Source organism: Opisthocomus hoazin, chromosome 3, assembly GCF_030867145.1.
Source record: "Opisthocomus hoazin isolate bOpiHoa1 chromosome 3, bOpiHoa1.hap1, whole genome shotgun sequence".
Classification (NCBI taxonomy): domain Eukaryota; kingdom Metazoa; phylum Chordata; class Aves; order Opisthocomiformes; family Opisthocomidae; genus Opisthocomus; species Opisthocomus hoazin.
Window position 1 is genome coordinate 83,541,813 of NC_134416.1, and position 18,388 is coordinate 83,560,200.

General features: G+C 37.2%; 1 protein-coding gene across 11 annotated transcripts in view; it reads right to left on the minus strand.

The window, feature by feature from the left end:
- SEMA5A (semaphorin 5A) overlaps nucleotides 1–18,388 on the minus strand; it is a 446,528-nt gene that overhangs the window by 167,687 nt on the left and 260,453 nt on the right. For all 11 annotated transcript variants that reach the window (XM_075416809.1, XM_075416808.1, XM_075416805.1 and 8 more), the window contains exons 13-15: nucleotides 9,361–9,478; nucleotides 3,949–4,130; nucleotides 1,665–1,808 (exon numbers count right to left, since the gene is read on the minus strand). In XM_075416809.1, coding sequence (XP_075272924.1) covers nucleotides 1,665–1,808; nucleotides 3,949–4,130; nucleotides 9,361–9,478 — 444 coding nt within the window. The remainder of the gene's footprint in view (nucleotides 1–1,664; nucleotides 1,809–3,948; nucleotides 4,131–9,360; nucleotides 9,479–18,388) is intronic.

Consider the following 18,388-nt stretch of genomic DNA (forward strand, 5'->3'; position numbering starts at 1 on the left):
TTCAGAACTGTTACCAAAATTCTATCCTTCTGGGCCGCTATTACTTCAACTCATTGTAAATATCACTTTCCTTTTTTGTAACTGCTTTATTAGTGCACCCTTTTTCTTAATACTGAACAATTTGTCCTGTAATTATGGAAATATTTCTCACGGTTTTCTGTATTTCTCTGAAACTCCTTATTGGACTTTTATTCCATGTGAAACTTAAGATGAACAATGACTACTAGCATTCACAGTCCATCACCAAAAGTCTATCCAAGTTAAACTCTTTTCTTCTCTATTCAGTCTTCTTGTGTCCTGCCCTGGACTGACCTCTCAGATCAAGGAAATCAATAACTGTTATTCATGCTGAGATAGAGCTATGTAATGCAGATATAATCTACATTTGGTGGTGATGGCATTTTGGTTGGGCAACCCATTTTCAGAAAGCAATTTACAAAATAACAAAATGCTCTCCTCTGTGATAAAACTGTAAATATTCATGGCTCTGAAACAGCAAGAAGGCTTCATATGTTCTGTGATACTGATCCTTTGCATTTAGAGTTAGAAAGACCAGATCCCTGATGATCTGTTAATACGTAAATGTGTGATGTAACTTCCCTTCAATGCAGTCTCTTCACCTGAAGAAATGCCAGAGTTGGTGCATAATTAAATCCCTCACTGAAACTCATGTAAAGGTTACTGAATCTTCCTTTCATCCAACAGCAATATAGGATACTACATCATCTGTAAAGAAACACTGAAGTAAGCCGCAAGTGCATACTGAGAGGAAATGTATCCGCACACATCTCTTGGAATGGATGACTCCAGTTCTTACACCAAGACCAGTTTTCTGCTATCCAGCTTTTTGGCATGCCTTGGGAAACAACATAATAGATCTACGAGTTGCAGTTTATCTGAATATATTCTAGTTTCATTTAAAGGAATATTTAATTCCTGTTAAAATTCCTAACACACAAATTATAAACTAGAGATGTTAGGGTGCATGTAAAATGGAATCAGAGGCCTGAGCTTTACATTCTGAGCTAGTGACAAAATATCCAGCCTGGTGCCGAAGTAGTAGACAGTGAAATAAAAATTGAGCTGACTTGATCTGCTCAGGGGTTAATATATATACAAACAATTAACACCCCCCCCCAAACCTTACTAATAGATATGTGAATCTAAGGTGTATTATATATATTGAATATAAACCACAGCCCTTGAAACTTCCTTTCATGTTATATAGATGCTTAATTCATTTAAGACAGAAAAAAATGAACTCACAGCATTGGTAACTTAGTGCTGTGACCCTGCTATATTTTGCTCTGAAATCCAGGTCTTGAGGCTGGGCAAGTTACAATTCAAACACACTGCAATCAGTTTTCAAGGAGAACCAATTTTCAAGGTCTCAAGAGACAGCAGCGCATTGCTTCAGCACAATTCTCTGGCACTACCAGGAGCTCTCAGCTGGCTCAGGAGGGATGCAGCTAGGTGAAATACGAAAGAACCGCTACAGACTCACAGCTTTGCTAACGGGAATACTGCTATTGTGCAGCAGTGGAGTTAATGAGAGAGAGAAAGGAAAGGGAAGAGAAAAACAAGGCAGGTAAAGGAGAAAATGTCCTGTGAAACACAGCTGAGCAGAAGAAATTAAAACAGACAGTATAAAAAAGATAGCTCACCTCTCCTCACGATTCTGTCCCACACAGACACGTCCTCCATGTCGAGGGGCTGGATTGCTGCAGGAACGCTGACGAACTTGAAAGCCTATTCCACAAGTGGTACTACAAGGTGACCAAGAAGTCCATGGTGTCCAGCCTCCATTTCTGGTAGAATAAAAAGCTCAGGCTCTGTCATCTGTTATACATAGCGAATGGCTGATTAGGTGTGACTGACAGCAGAATTTGGCCCATTAATATTTCTGTAGAAGTCATTAATACTGCATCGTGTTCCGTTTCTTAAAGAACCTTGAACTAAAATAAAGGTGCTCTGATTCTTCCATATTCCATGCTTTGTAATCAGCAACTGCTAAAATACCTCATTACATAAGAAGTGAAGTACAAAGATATGAAGCTATTTAGTTGCTTTCAGTCACTTTATTCTGGGTAAACTTCAACTGCAAACACCTGCATCAAAGTTCTGATGGTAACTTTTCATTACATATTGTTCCAATTGTTATTTGTGGGTCTTTTTTTTTTCAGGGAAATTAAAATGTCAAGTTTCGCTACCTCTTCTGAAAGTGATTAAATGAAAAAAAATAATACTTAAGTGTTAAAATGCATTAATTCACAATTTCCACAGGATACTCCGACAACGCACCATTATCTTTTTTGTAACATAACAAAAAAGCTAACAGAATTCACATGCTGTCCCCCGCATTTGTGAACTTTTGGAAAGGACACTCTGGCCCCTCCCCAATATACTCTAGGAAAAAATACACTAGACCAAACATCTCAAAAGGAATTTCACACCCTGTCCTAAGCAAAAAAAGACGCACTTCAGCAGTTCCCAAAACCTTCTGATGGCTAGCTGGCAGTTTCTGTATTGGTAGAAGACAAACAGAAAATAAGAAAAATAAAACTAAACTATAATGAGCTCTTGAGGTTTCAACATAAAAGCAGAAGTTATAATAGTGCCTCATTTGATTTTGAAATAACTTATTTTTAACAATGAAAACTAATTAAATCCAGTAATAAAAATGACATAAGATTATTCAAGTAATTTGTCACAAATATTACCAATTTAAATTTCACTCATCTTGATGTGTTCTTATTATAAAGGATATAAAAGTTGCTAACACAGAAAAAGAGCTTTTGAAAGAATAATCAGATATAACTAGCAACACAGACCAAAAAAGTAAGATCTCTGTCAGTGCAGTGTCTGACCCAAGTGGTAAAATGAACAAAATATCTGGATACCTGTGATTTCTTGAAATCAACTGCTAATATAGCAGTGTTAATAGCAGTAAGATGTTAAAATAGCAGTGTAATACTGCCAATGGTAGTATGTGAATCAAGTTCCAAATCATGTTCCAAATTCCCTCCTAAACCTGACAGCCGATAACTGTTGTTTGATTGTTCCATCTCTCAAAGCATGCTTATCTTTTCTACCATTCTCCTGATCTGCTATTATATACTATATTGTTATCTTTTTAATAATTTCCCTAAAATTGACTGTTTCCACTTACACAGCTTGCAGTTATCTTGTGCAGAAGGATAATCAGTTTTATTCACTACCATGATGTGCTTCTGATGTTTTTTTTAAAAAAAAAAGCAGAGACATAAAGCAGAAAGAATCACTGAAAATGATCAGAATGCACGAGTATATGTGTTTCATCTTGCAGTTAAAGCATGTATAATGTTTTAACCACAAACTCCTAATGCAGTTCAGAATATGCAGTGTTCTGAGTCTCTTTGAAATTATCTGCTCTCGCTGTTTCTTCTGGGATTGGTTACGTGCCTGAGGAAGACAAAAGAGTGGCTAAAGAGTGGCATACAGAATGGTAATAGATCTAGATGTCATGATGCCAAAAGCTATAATGCAGACATTTTTCCCAAGGCAGAATGGGGGAATACAGCAGTGACATGAGACATCCAGAAAAGTAAACTGTTCTGACTAAACAGAAAAAAAGTTTTATGGCTACAGGACTGAGAAAAAGTAGCATACTTTGGATATTAGCTAACACTGATTTTTTTCTTTCTGAGGTTTTGTTAAAATTAGCTGAGGGCAATATTATTTGGTATACAGCATCTGAAATCACTGCTTGCCATCTGGCTCATTCTCTCTCCCACTACGTCTAAGAGATACTTTCTAATGTCTCTTTTGCTGTGGCCATTGCTATCAGCTGTTTCATGCACTGAACAGGATCAGTGGATTGCAGACGACGTTTAAAAGGATAGGTTCTATTCTGATTAAGTTAAAAACTTTGAAACAAGAAACGATAGAGCCTGAAATTGTTTTGTGTACCTGGAACAGTTGGCAATCTCCATGGTTGGTCCTTCACACAGCCAGCCTCCACACTGAGGAGCAGGACTGTCACACACACGTGTCCTGCAGAGGCAGGAGCCAACACTGGCACCATCGGTGTGAGTGCAAGGTTTCCACTGCGACCACGTTCCAAAATGCCCATCCACTGTCAGATTCCTCATCTAGAAACAAACACAACAGAAAGGCTTACCTGAGGCCTGACAGTCCATTCATACAACCTCTTACTTCTGCAGTACATGGAGGTACAGCCTTCACCCACCAACAGTAAAAGCCTCTACTGAAGAGGTATAACTTCTAGACAGTAAGCTCCCCTTGTAATTTCTGTAGCTGCATGATTCCCACTGCCTGAAACCAATCTGGGCCACTGGATGCCACCACTATAGCAATAACAACAATCACAACTAACCGTTACCTTTCGCAACCATGCTTGCTCACGGTGATTCAATAGAAAGTATAGCTTCCCTTTCTCAACTATCTTCTGATGGCAGTATCCCCTATTTCCTAAAATTTACCTGTGATTAGCTTATAGAAACCCAAATCTAGATCAAAAGGGAAAGGCAGCAGAGGATAATAGTCCAGGGTAACAAAACTGGATGAATCAACCTCAAATCTCCACGATGAGTGTCTTTTGTGACAACAGTTTTTTGAAGCATATATCATATAGAACAATTTAATAAAAGTGAAATGTGGTTTTAAATATGACTCTCTCTAAACATCAGATGTAATTATATGTATAAAACCTAAAAACACCTTCAAAAAGCAGCTCTTAACCCTACATGATGAGACCACTTGCTCCCACTAAAGTAAATTCTCAACACCTTTGGCTGGAAGGGTTGGACCATTCTCACCTTGACCGGAATGTTTCTGTCATGCAGCCATAGCACGTGTTAATGAGAAATATTTAGTGTCCAGCTGAAACAAAATGCGCTAATGGAAATTGCAGCAGCCTCCATGGTTACTGGAACTTCTAAAAAAAATGGGGCTGAACATGAGGAATTCCGCACTCTTAACAAAGACACACTTTCATATTATTAATTCTTTTAGCAAGGCGTTAATCTTGACAAACCTGTGATCATAAACGGAAACAATGGCCACTTTTTCACTTAAAGGATTTGCCTTTTGCTTGTCACATTTTAACTTTCAGTCAAAACAACAGTACTAACAAGTGCAGGCTAAACAGCATTTAAAGTCGCTCTTAGATAAAAATAAACATGTATCAGCTGTAGCCATGCATATTTTATCAAATGTATAAGAATGTAACACTTTAACATTTGCTTATATATTGAAATAGGAACTACAGTTGTAGATTGTCATCAGTGATCTGAAATGGTGTCTCCCTTTGCTATTTTTAGTATTGTTTCATTTTAACAGTGGTGAGGGAAGTATACATTTCACTCATAATTTGAAGATACAAGAGATTTGATTACAGTGCAAGACATGTTTCCACTGCCACGCTGGGAACTGGCTGGTTCTTTCCACTGTGGTAAAGGTTCCATAGTTTCACTATTAATTACATTTCTCATGATTTATTTTTCACAGATACAGCTTCTCCGCAGAACAGCTATGTGTATATTCTGCCAACTACAACTGACATAACCATAATTCATCATTTCAAAATTCTGCTGACAGCTGTTCATTGAAAATAACTCACCGACCTTCACTCATGCAGAGTATACACTGTTCTTTTTCATAACAGGAAATACTTACTTCTTGTTAAGTGACAAGTAAACCCATTCTCTCTTACACTGTTAGCGTAACAAATACATAGTCCATAAACTAGCAATGATATGTCCCCAATCCAATTAATGTCAGAGATGTGAAAATGTTTTTCCTGATTTCTGTTTCTGCACTGCACCAAAGCATCTTTATTGTTGCCCCTACAATTATCAACTGAAGCTACAGTCGTCTATAGTTACCATAATTTCTGTCAAGTGGCAGGGAAAGTACTGACAGAACTTAGCTACACTCTGCTTTCCCTCTCTGTCACCCTGTTTTCATCACCCTTTCCCTTCTGCAAATACCTCTAGTCCCTTCTTCCCTCTTAATGTCCACCAAATCTTCTTCGTCTTAAGCCTCTCTGCACCCACCTTGTCTTCCCAGCTTCTGCCTCTGCATGCTGAGTCAAGGTCATGCCTTCAGTGACCCAGTCCTTAAATCTGCCATGAGTTCTTTGGTTTGAGATTACTTTGTGCAGAATTCAGTGGCTCTGGAGTATTTCCTGAAGTTGCCAATGAATTCAGGTAAGATCCCATACTATACTCTTTCCCTGAGTGCAATGTTTGCTACAGCCTGTAAAAATAAAGCCATTTTATGTTGCACATTAAAAAAAAACCCAACTTTTTAAAAAATTGTTTTTACTTTTTTTGTAAAAGCTCTTTGACAATGTCAGACAATGTATTTTTAAGTGATGGATTCCAAGTGGTCCCACTGGAAAGTATTTTGGTAAAACAATGAACCTTCATTACTATAAAATTATTTGATGAATAACAGGGATATCTGACCAACTGGAAGAAGCTCAAAGTAGATATATGTGCCATAGCATTAATTACTATCTATATTCATGCACAAATGGCTGTACTCATGACAACTGAAACGATAACCTAAAAAAACAACTTGAGAGTTAAATCAAAGCAAGATAACCAAAATAAGCATATTTGTCACAAATGATCTTCAAATTTCAGAGAGATGGTAACACAGATGCTCATCTACCTCTACTAGCCCCCTCCCTGCTCTATCATGAAATGCCAATAAATATTCAGGTATATGAATAATTCCCTAGGAAAAAATTTCTCAAGTGCAACTGGTCACGCTTTCAACTTTGGACTAAACTAGTGTATAAACAGCCTTTTCTCCCTGATAGGAGTTTAGAAGAAACTGGTCATGCATTAATCTGACAAACTTTCTACAGTGTTAAAAAGATCAGTGTAGTTCTACTAAAAATTGAGATATTGGAACAAATTGGAACTAAAATTGGAGGGTAGAAGGTTTCTTATATTCTGTTATGTTCTGCCTGCAGCACTATCTTAAATGTATATAGCAAATGTCAACCATACACATAGCTCAGCCATCTACAAAATGAAATTCACTACATCTTGGCTTATGTACCCTGTGAATACAGCACATAAAAATGCCATAAAAACAAATATTTGAAAGCCTCACTAAGCAAAATTGTAATCAATTGCCATCTGCCAAAATACAGTTTTATTTTAAAGGAAAGTTTCTATGAAGTTTTCAGATTTGTTCAATAATGTGTTACTTAGAGTTCAGGGGTTTAAGACAGTAAAGTGGTAAAACCATGCTTTTCAATTTAAAGAGTTAATTCTAAAATTTTCCTTATATTATCCAATCCCAGTCTACTCATCGCCAGCATTCCTTTGGACACTCGTTAAGTCTTTTCATCTCTGATACGCAGAATAGGTCTCATGGCTGTGGATGAATATCTGAGCAATCCTTTGGTGCTTCCCTGCTTTGACTAGACTGTCAGATCCTACACAACGATAGTATAATAGATACTAAATAATTGTTTTTCCAGTTGAACGGACTAGAATTGAATTCTGCTTTCTAAACAGTTCCTCCCTCCTCCTGCACCCCTCTTGGCCTCACATTTTGTATCTATGAGAGAAAATAAGGGCTAATGCCAGAATTCAAAGACTAAGCAGCAGGCGAACTGCTCACGCAAATATCAACCAGCCAACCCATTCCAGTAATTCTTCCTAATACAACAACCCAACTAGGTCACCAGCAAACCCCCCACATAACCACATTTAGCCTGTGGGATTACCACAGAGAGATATGATATACTCCGTGTACTTGGAAGTGAATATACTGTACAGTGCATCTAGTTACTTGCCAATCAGGGAGGCAAGGACTGCACTACTGACTGAATCCAGATTTTTTGTGAGACTATAGCTATGTCTATATTAGCAAGTGGTAGGCACATAAACTGCAAATCTGGAAACAAAACAATTGGTGTTGATGACTTGACACATACACCTTACATATTTTGTGGGCTTTACTTTGGACTTGCTCTAGCCATGGATCAAATGCCTGGTAGTAGTTGGAGGACATTTTTGGTTTAATTTCATCTGAAAGTAATGTGCCTTGTGTGCCTCAAGAGTGTTTTGTGACGTGAACCAAAGGACAGTAGATGGCAATAATCAGAGTATTTGCCCCAAAGGTGCTCCTAATTTGAGCTAAAATTCTAATGCAGATGAATCCAATGCAAGCCTTTTTTATTAGGCCACTATGTGAGAGCATGGATACAAAGGAGAGGATAAGATATTGTTTAAAAAATTACTATTTAGTGTCAAACACAGACAGCCAGAACACAGCAGCTAATTCTCAAGTACCTCAGAATCAGTGCAGTAATTTGTATCTATGAGGCTGCTGCAACACATGTAGAGAACACAAGTGAAAGCTGGAAGAACTTTATACCAACGTTGCACGTGTCTAGTTCACCAAACAATGCCCAGCTTATGTCAGTAAGATGTTAAAAGGAGCTTGTTAAACACATGGAGAATAGAACATGGATGTTGTATGACCATAAATTAATAAATTAATAGATGCATGTGCTGCAGTGGTGAGTAGGGACAAGTTCTTATTAGCGATGAAAGCAGAATTGAGTTGGAAAGGGTCCCTCTTCATGGGCAGAAGGCAAAGACAAAGCAGAATGAGTCTCCAAAGAAAAAAGCTTAGTAGCATAAGAAAGATCCTTCTTAACCCTCTTTTTGTACTCTTCGGAGTGAGGGAAAAGAATTTATATTAAAACAACACTGGAACACTGGAACCACATTAAAAAGGAGGGATATAAATCAAGATCGTTGTTTATTTTTTATTATATTAAATGTATTCAAAATAATTTTTAAAGAGAAGTGTTAAGCCACTGTAAATATTAATACTAAGTTTATTATCATTATCACTCCTGTCATTTATGTGGGTGAGACTTAATTCATACAGTTCACTCTTCCAATTCATGGACTTTGAAAGATGCTACATGGCCTTTTATATTAGCAATAATGATCCTAAAATATAAGATTATACCACCAGCAATTAAATTTTTTCAAAGCACAAAATTGAGAAAAATCTTGCAGAGAAAAACATGTCAACATCTCTAATCTTAGTGAACATTCGCTTTCAAGGTGGAACACAGACATTACAGGTAGAAAACAACTACCCTTTGAATGTACTATAAATAATTTGATCATATTATAGAAGTAATTTGATAAGAAATACAAAGTAAACTAAAAATCTTGTTAAAATCTGATGGGAAGTCCTGAGGAAAATGCCATTAAATACAGTTTTCCGAGCTTGAAAAATCTATGCCAGCTCATTTTCATGAAATTCACATGGAATCAAAAGTTTTAGGAGATAAATGAATGCATTTGGACTTACTGGACACACAGTAATACTTTGCTCCCATTGACTCATGCTCAGACTTTCTTCCAGTGTTGTGCATTTCTTCATCACCATGTCCCAGCCACAGTAAGGGTCTTGGGATCCAATGCATGCACTGTGAATGAAAACCAATCAGAAAACATGAACATTTATCTTCAACTGTACAGGCCAAAGATCTCTAAATAACTATGAGGCATCTCTTCACATTTCATAGGCCTAAAACAGTGAACTTGATCCCCTTTGTGGTATGGCACAGACAAAATGACAAAACAGAAGAAAACTTAATTTGAACGCCTGCACAAAGCCAGGATTTCTTTAAAGCGCAGAGTTGAATTTCTGGCTACATGCATGGTATGTCATCAAGACTGATTATCGTACTTAATTACTAGAGAATTACAGCAATTCATAAAAAGTATATGTTGTCTGCTCCAAGTAAAGAAGATTTCAGGAATTACAGTTGTTAGTCTTTTCTACCAGTTTTGGAATTACAGTTATCATCTTTGTCAGAAATTAGATGACAATACTTTTTGAAAATTAATTATAAACCCCTCTAATTTGTTTTCTGGACTGCTATAGAATCCTTGGAAATAAATTCAAAAGGGGTGCTGGTGGCTGTCATCACCTCTCTCACATATCATATGCTGTCCTAAACATTCTCTCCTAGTGGTACATGAGGAGGAGAAAAGAAGGTTAGAGAAAAGGATGGTAGTCCAGCTTCCTACAGACTCCGAAAGACCCATCATACAAAACTAGAAGTTCTTTTCTCTATCAAATGGCAGCTTTCTCCTGTTACTGGTAGGTCAAGCATTAACAGTCCAGGCAGTAACTCTGCAGCTTCACAGCTAAAGATAGATACGAAAGTAGGTGGAAGTCCCACCATAGTGAAGTATAATTGTTTTAACACTTGTAAAAACACCTTTATAATACATATAAAAATAATAAAGTCAAACAATTTGTCTAGCCTATAGAAAATGCTAGACTGAGCATTCTTGTTCAACTCAAATCCATGGGAATTAACATTCCCTCTTTAATTGTCTGTTCACATCACATCTGTCCAGTTAAGGGCCACAAAGATGATTAAGAGACTGAAGCATCTCTCCTATGAGGAGAGGTTGAGAGAGCTGGGACTTTTCAGCCTGGAGAAGAGAAAGCTCAGAGGGGATCTCATCAACATGCACAAATACCTGAAGGAAGAGTGCACAGACAGGGGGGGCAGGCTCTTTTCAGTGGTGCCCAGTGACAGGACCAGAGGCAATGGGCACAAGCTGAAACATAGGAGGTTCCCTCTGAATATCAGGAAACACTTTTTTACTCTGAGGGTGACTGAGCACTGGCACAGGTTGCCCAGAGAGGTTCTGGAGTCTCCTTCCATGGGGATATTCAAAAGCCATCTGGATACGGTCCTGGGCAACTGGCTCTAGGTGACCCTGCTTGAGCAGGAGGCTGGACCAGATGACCTCTAGAGGCCCCCGCCAACCTCAACCTTTCTGTGATTCTGTCCTCACAAATTCTGTGTTTTATTCATATTTCTATTTATCTCTGGCATTTCTCATGTAGTTCCATGCTAACATCAGACAAAATGCAGATTTACTAATTCCCTAGTATGCTATTCCATGATACCATCACAGAGGATTCTCAGTGACTGTAAATTTAAAGAAGTAGATTCTACGGTACCCTTCACAACGTGGATTGCCAGTACTATGCAGAAGGATAGTTCCCATCTGCAACATGGGCACTGTGTAAGAGACATACTAGGTGAAACTCCCTAGGTACCCCTAATTAGGCTGCCATTTTGAAGATAAAGCTTTGGGTTTAGGGGATTCAGTGTTAAGAATAGAGTTCCCATGGATTGCTCTTGCAGCTGTGAGCACTTAGCATTTTTGTAACTCAGGCTGCACATGTTTCCATTTAACTATCTAGAAAGTGAGGAAGACAATTAATGCAAATTATGGAAAGTTTTAAGTGTCTTGGCCTTCCAGTGTTTGCAAGACAAGATGTTCATTGATCTCCTTCAGAGTATCTCTGATAAAGCATGTCATTTATTTAAAAAGGATAAAAAAAAAAAAGTTAAAGGCTGCCATAATGCACAATTGGCAACTTTAGCTGCACTATTTCTCAAAGTAGAAGTGTTCACTTTTCCAACTTCACTATTCTTTTATGTTAAGCGTTAATATTTTTAAATGAAGTTATTATGCTTTACACACTTTTTGTTAAAAAATAAAATATTTTAAAAGTCTGCATCCTTTCATTTAGAACCACACTCCCTCTTTCCTGGCATTAAGCTGATCCTTCTCCCACTCTGCTCTTAGACCCCATTTCCTCTTTTGCTTTTGTTTCCACATTGCTTTCCAATCAGGCAAATCAAAATGGCTTGCACCTTTCATTACAAGTCACTGAGAAGTTATAAGCAGGGCACTAAAAGCACATTTTGACCGTTCTTACAGCTTCCTGGTATCAGAACAGATCTTACTTCCATGGAAGAAACAAAGTTTAAAAAATGCTGAAAAGCCCCTGCACTGCTGGCACAAACCATGTTCACTTGCTCTGTGGACACTGAACATGGCCATTTCAGTCAGTGAACAAGTTTGGAGAGCACTGCAGCAAGATAAAACGAGGTGAATCTTTTCAGAATTCAGTTAAAAAAGTCCACTGAGCACACGAAAACTATTATTTTAAGAAGTCAGTAACTCTGATAACCTCATGCAGACGACAAGACGCTAAAGGTGAAGAACTTCCTTCAAAAATGAGAGGCTTTAACAGTCTTCAATAATTTAGCTTTTTTTTCTTTACACTACTATACATAAATTAGTCCTGGAAACATATGAACCATTCCAAACAAAGCAACAGGAAATTTCATCTTTTTTTTTTTTATAACTTTCTAATTGATTGTCCCAGTCACTATTATATCTAAGGCTCATCTTGTAAAAATTTTAATTATTGAAATCTTATGTTCAGACAGAAAAATCATACCACAAAAGTGTAGTTCAGCATCATCACCCTCTTTCTGGCATTTCAGTTCACCACGCCAGTTATATTCATGAAATGAGGCAGGACCTGGCTTAAATAGCTGCCCTGTTCTCAGGTATTGGCACAGCAGTCCTTTTCTGTTCTCCTTCCTGTCTCACATCTCAGACGATTTTCTTATTTATGTTTTTTAGATCACTTGCTTAGATCACCAGTACCTGTGAAAAGTGGATATATTTTCTTTTAAATGAAGAGAGGTAAAATGCGGGTAAATGTTTATCTGTATTTGCTTAATTATGTCACCTTTTAAAAACTTTTTCTTTCCTTTGAAGGTTAATTTAAAGTGTGAATAATAGAAGCTAATTATTTTGATCTGCTATGCCTACATTAAAAAGAAAAAAGAAACAGATAACAAAATGAGTTTACAGATAGAAAATGAGCATTGAATAAAGCCTGTAAGTATGAAAATATCAGAACTTCCATCTGAAATTTAAAGGAACTATTATTAAACTCACAGTTATGTGCCCTTACTGTCCTCCATCAATGAAAATTTTAAACAGTTTTAACTCCCTTTTAATGAATCTCTCTCCTGACAGCAGTAAGAGGAACAGCTTCAGTGTATACATGAAATAACAAAAGAAATTGTACAAAATGGCTGTCAAACTCATGTAAGTAAGGAAAGTCGAAAAGTAGATACCACTAGACAACTTTATCCCTTTTCCTCCCAAATCTCTGTCTAAATTAAAGCCATTTCAGATGCTACTGTTGAAAAATTAGATGAATTCTAAAATTAGTATTAGGTCTTTCAGTTGACAGGGCCCTTTCAGATAGTGACACTGGAAGTAGGAGAGCTGGATAATGTATTACCGTTTTGCCTCTGGAAGTCTACCTTACACTTCAGTTTCACCAGAGATGAAAATGAATGTTTTGTCTGTTACTCCTAGTAGGCACATCTCTAAGGGTCACATCTCTAAGACTTCACATGATTCGTCCCAGCACTGCTAAAACCAGCAATTTTGTGCAGCAAGGAAATTCAGGAATAAAAGCTAACTCGTTTATTCTAACACTCTTGATGCCACTTACCCTGTCAAGTCAGTACTTGCTACAAAAACATTCAACAGCTTTTGGCTTCTACTGATTGATTCTAATTTTCCTCCACGTTGTCATTTTGCCAAACATAAATGAGAGGTAGTTGAGCGTCTCTCCTGCAAGGCGTTCATTTGGCCGTGATGGGTTGGTATGCCTACTGACAGTCACGCAACACTTAAAGAATGGATTTTGACTGACTAGTAACAGAACCGTAAGGCACCCTGCTCCAAAGCAAGTCAGCAATAGCAGGTCATTTTCCTCAGCTATTTTATAATTATCAGCAAGCAGGCTAGCAAAACTGCTCTACTTCAGTTACATTTGAGATGATTTATTCAGACAGAAAATGAGGCAGAAATGATCACCATTCAGAGCAAAATATATATGAAAAACCCCATACAATTTCAGACTAAAAAGAATTCATTATGTGAGCTCCAAAGAATAAAAATACCATAAAATTAAAAGCTATATCCTAATACTATTGATTTCAAAGAGATTTTTAAATCTCCTTTCAGGGGAAAAATATATTCCATATCAACATACATTGTAAGTGCTAATCAGGTATCCTCTTAAGCTGTAATATTTCATTCAGAGAACGTATAAACATATGAGGTGCATCTTCTGCGACTGTTCAATGAAACACTTTTCTGTCTTTACCCATATACAGCATTCTGAAGAGCAGAGGATATTTGAGTGTCCTGACCCTTTCAAATAATTTTTACTAAGATGGCCATGCCTACCTAGTTCCAGTTACTGTCAGCTCTTATCTGGACATTTTGTATATCACGACCTGAACTGGGGTCACCATCTTACTTCACAGAAGCCAGATTCCTCACTGCAAATTCGAACAGACAACTGAAGATAAAAGCCTGTCTCATGTTTCAAATGCGTTGTGTTATCTGCTTCTGAATGAATACACAAATCTGATACCGGACTGCTGTACACAGGTACCTGTCGGCGTTTTCACTACTACTCATTTTGTAGATATATATATGTGTGTGTCTACATATATATATGTGCAATGAAGAATGGGGATCTAAAGATATAGACACATGACGCAGAAGAACAGAAGTGGTAAGCACACAATTTATAAAGTCCTAGGAGCTCAAACTAAGATGCACATCAAAAATTCAGAATCCTGCTTAGCCCTTGCCCATACCATTAAGAAAAATCAAATCCTTTAATCATCTCAGCCACTCTACGTGGACTACTACTGCTTCCTCCTACTTGAATTTCTATAAGGGAATCAAAATCCATCTAGGTATGCTTCAATCTTGCAGCATGCAACAAAAATACTAGCCTTAAATTTACAAGCTCCTCCATTCAAAACCATAATCAGGAATTTATGTAATTTTTTTTTTAGCAAAATTGTTTATAACACACAATTATCTGAATATAGATGCTTCCAGGTGGCTCTCCTGGGAATAAATGTGAAAGACAACGTTCAGAGCATGCTCTCTACAAGAGAAGGTAGACTTGCTATTCATTGTAAAAAAATAACACTTGAGGTCCTCGTCCACATCAATGTGCCAAGACAATCTTCCAGCCCTCTGATTAGGAGGTAGGAGCCTGGAAATACTGGGACCACCGGGTGCAGCTAGGGTGTTCAGATCCCTTTTGATGGGATGAAACTAGAGCCTACAAATCTGTGGCTGGCAAATAGGCCCTCAAAATCTGAGATACTTACATAGCAAGGCAACCCAAAACCAACAGATTTGTGGATCTTCCCACAAGTTCATGTGTTCCTAGATCAGAACAGCAATAACAGTCATTGCCCAGGCTGGATGTGTATGCTTTCATACGGCATCCCCATGTTTTTAAAAGACCTGCACATCTTTAGCAGACATAAACGTAAACAGGGTACACAACTTCCATATCCTTTTAGTCAGCTGTAACCTAGGTTCTTTGGAACTTCAATGTTGAGGTTAACTTTATACTAGAATATGACTCAATTATAAAGACAGCAGGCCCAGATTCAAGATGTACAACTTGACTCCTTAAAAGCACTAACCAGATAGCAGGTATCTATCTCAACATTCTGAGGGCACCGTTACTTCTCATTCCAGAAGTAACGGTAGATATCTCCACTGGCCTGACAACCTATTATCAGAAGCAGATGGCCTTCAAAGTCACTCAGTTTGGGCTTGTAGAACTGGAGCATCAAAACTGTTCTGGAATCCTGCCTGTGCTTCACACTACTGCATCTAAAATACTCTCTCTTTCATACATTCAGGTCAATAGTGGACTCCAAACTCGGATGTTACTTTTCTGTAAAACTTCAAATAAATTAAAATGTCCACTAAAAGGTTAAAGAATATTAAGTGCTTCAAATAATTCTCCTAAGAAAACAACTGGTTTGGAATGCGCTGCACTGTAAGCTGAGATGAATAGCTTATGTACTGGCCTGCCTGCATGTTAAATTCTTTTAAAATATAAAAATCTTCCAGATTTGCCGGTGTTTGTTCATTTGTTTTTAAACCAGCCAGTGCCTTTAACTCCTGTTTCCAGACAATACACTTGCCAAGTATCAAATGACTAGTGAAATGTTCTCTTGAAAAGTGGGTTGCTTTAAACATGTCAGGTGATTTTAAGGAAAAACTTAACAGTAACTACACCGAACTTAAAATTCCTCAAACTTTCAGTATTTTTTTAAAGAGAAGAAATTAATTACATCAAGACATATGAAAACCACATGCCTGTTTTAAATTTTTATTTCTTAGCTCACTTCTTTGTTTAAAATAATATCCTACTAATAAAATCTGAATTGCAAATATGTAGTCAAGTCCATCTGGTTTTCTTACAACTCTGCAAACTAAAAGGAAAAGACATTTTCCTTTGTCCTCATATGGTATTGCAATAAATACATTGGGACCAGGCTGTAAAATTCTAGCTGCTTATCAAAATACCTTTTTGTTTGCCAAAAATGTATGCTTACAATACAATACATACATGCATAGATTATGCACTTCAAAGAGTTGTGACTAAATATTTTAGGTGCAGCAAAATGGAAATGCATGGTTTGTCTCTGATGCATTCTGTGGGGCAGATAAACAAAGACACTTTCTGCAAAAACCTTGGGTCTCACAGAGCAGGGAGGAAATACAGGTCAACCTCAGATCTGTAGAGCTTCAGCTGATTCTCCTCCCCACCGTGGTATTAATATTCTACTTCTTTTGAGGGACTAAGATTTTCAACTGCACTTACTTCATAGTTTTGCTGACTTTACTAGTGTTCTCATAAGTTCACACCAATTGAAGATAATTTTGCAGTGTACCTCATACCTTAAGAAAGACTTCACATCCAAATGTGCTTATAATCTAGTCTTCAAGACAGCATTATGATTTCTCCTACTTTGGGAAATTTATGAAGATTCTGATTCTGGAATAGTAGTCTGGAATCACTAATTCAGATTAGGCCTCAAGTAATTCCGACATTCTAATGTACCAGTGCGTTTCCCTGATTTAAACTGGAATAAGGCTTGCATATTTTGAAATAAGGAAATCCACCTGGATATCCAAACCAACTATTCTGGAATGATTATTCAAAACAGCAATTTCAATTCCATGTCTTGGCAAGCTCTTCTGGACACATTAGCACCCAGTAGTATCTTAGCCCACATTACTAATTGTTAACTTGTATAATATTAGTATACAGGAATCATGATTCTACTATGTAATGATTGTCACGGTGTTTTATTCCCAGGAAAACAGGTTTGTACTGAATGCAAGACTACTTCCGAGGAAGCAACAACTATAGCCAAGTTAAAATAAAAGAATGCAATGGTGGTTGAAATATTTAATCCAATAACCTAACTGGAGTTCTAGGAATGAAATAAAGCACAACCAAATCTGCAATAATTGTTTTCTTCTGTTAGTTAATCCTTTATCCCTCTTATTACTGTGCTGCTACAGTTATCTTTTATATACTTATCTTTTATATTCTTATGTACAGATTGCATATCTGATGGTTAACAAAAAAGAACCCAAAATAAAAATGATTCAGTACAGAAACGGAAAAGTCAGGGTTACAGTAGAATAGCTATGATAACATTACTTAGCAAAACAATCTCTTGACCTAATAGTATTTTAAGCATATAATGTAATAAACAATACTCAAGAATGTTTAAAAATTGTTTTTTTACACTAGTCACTATTTACACAGCTTTTAGTAGATGGCACTATTTATTTATTTAGACATAACATCATAGTAAGATCAGTTATCAAGCCTTCTAAGTGTGTGAAACCTATCTTCAACCAGAAATACCAATTCTTGCCCCTTGCTTGGTAAGATTTTGCAGAACATTAGGCTGATACAACCTTTCACTGCCCTTGCTTTCAAAACCGATGCACTGAAAACTCCAGCACAAATTACTAGATCGACAAATTTGCTTCAGCGAAATCACTGCCATCCAAGGTTGCTTTTGAAGGCTACAGCTGCCAATAAAAGAAAGTCTACTGGTTCTTTGTTTTAGGGGGTGGAGTCTTTACCCTCCTGCTACAGATCTTACTCCTTATTGCAGATGCTTAGAGCCTTCAAAGTCAATAGCAAACACTGCAACTTTAGGGAGTTTAATAGTTATCTTCTCATGATAATCATTCTATATATCTCACATTATAGTTAATTAGTGGGTATACAAAAGTCAGTTGTGCTTTATGCTTGCCCTACTCAACTCTGAAGAAGTACAAAGAGCTGGAGAATTCTTAGTGAAAATAATAGCTCCAGTGAATAATGTTGATGGTCTTCCGTAAAAGTTTGATAAACATGTGTGAATTGCAATAACCAGGTGCTAACCACCTGGTCAAATCTTCAGGATTTTCCCCAAGGAGAGCCAAACTAAGGTAACTGCTCTGCTGTCTCCTCCTAGACTATGAAGACACCAGTGCTTTTTGGAGAACTGTTTGTATGAATTCATATGGCCCAAACTATTTTTCCTTGGTTAATTCCTGAAAACAGCAGGATTATGACAGGATGTTCA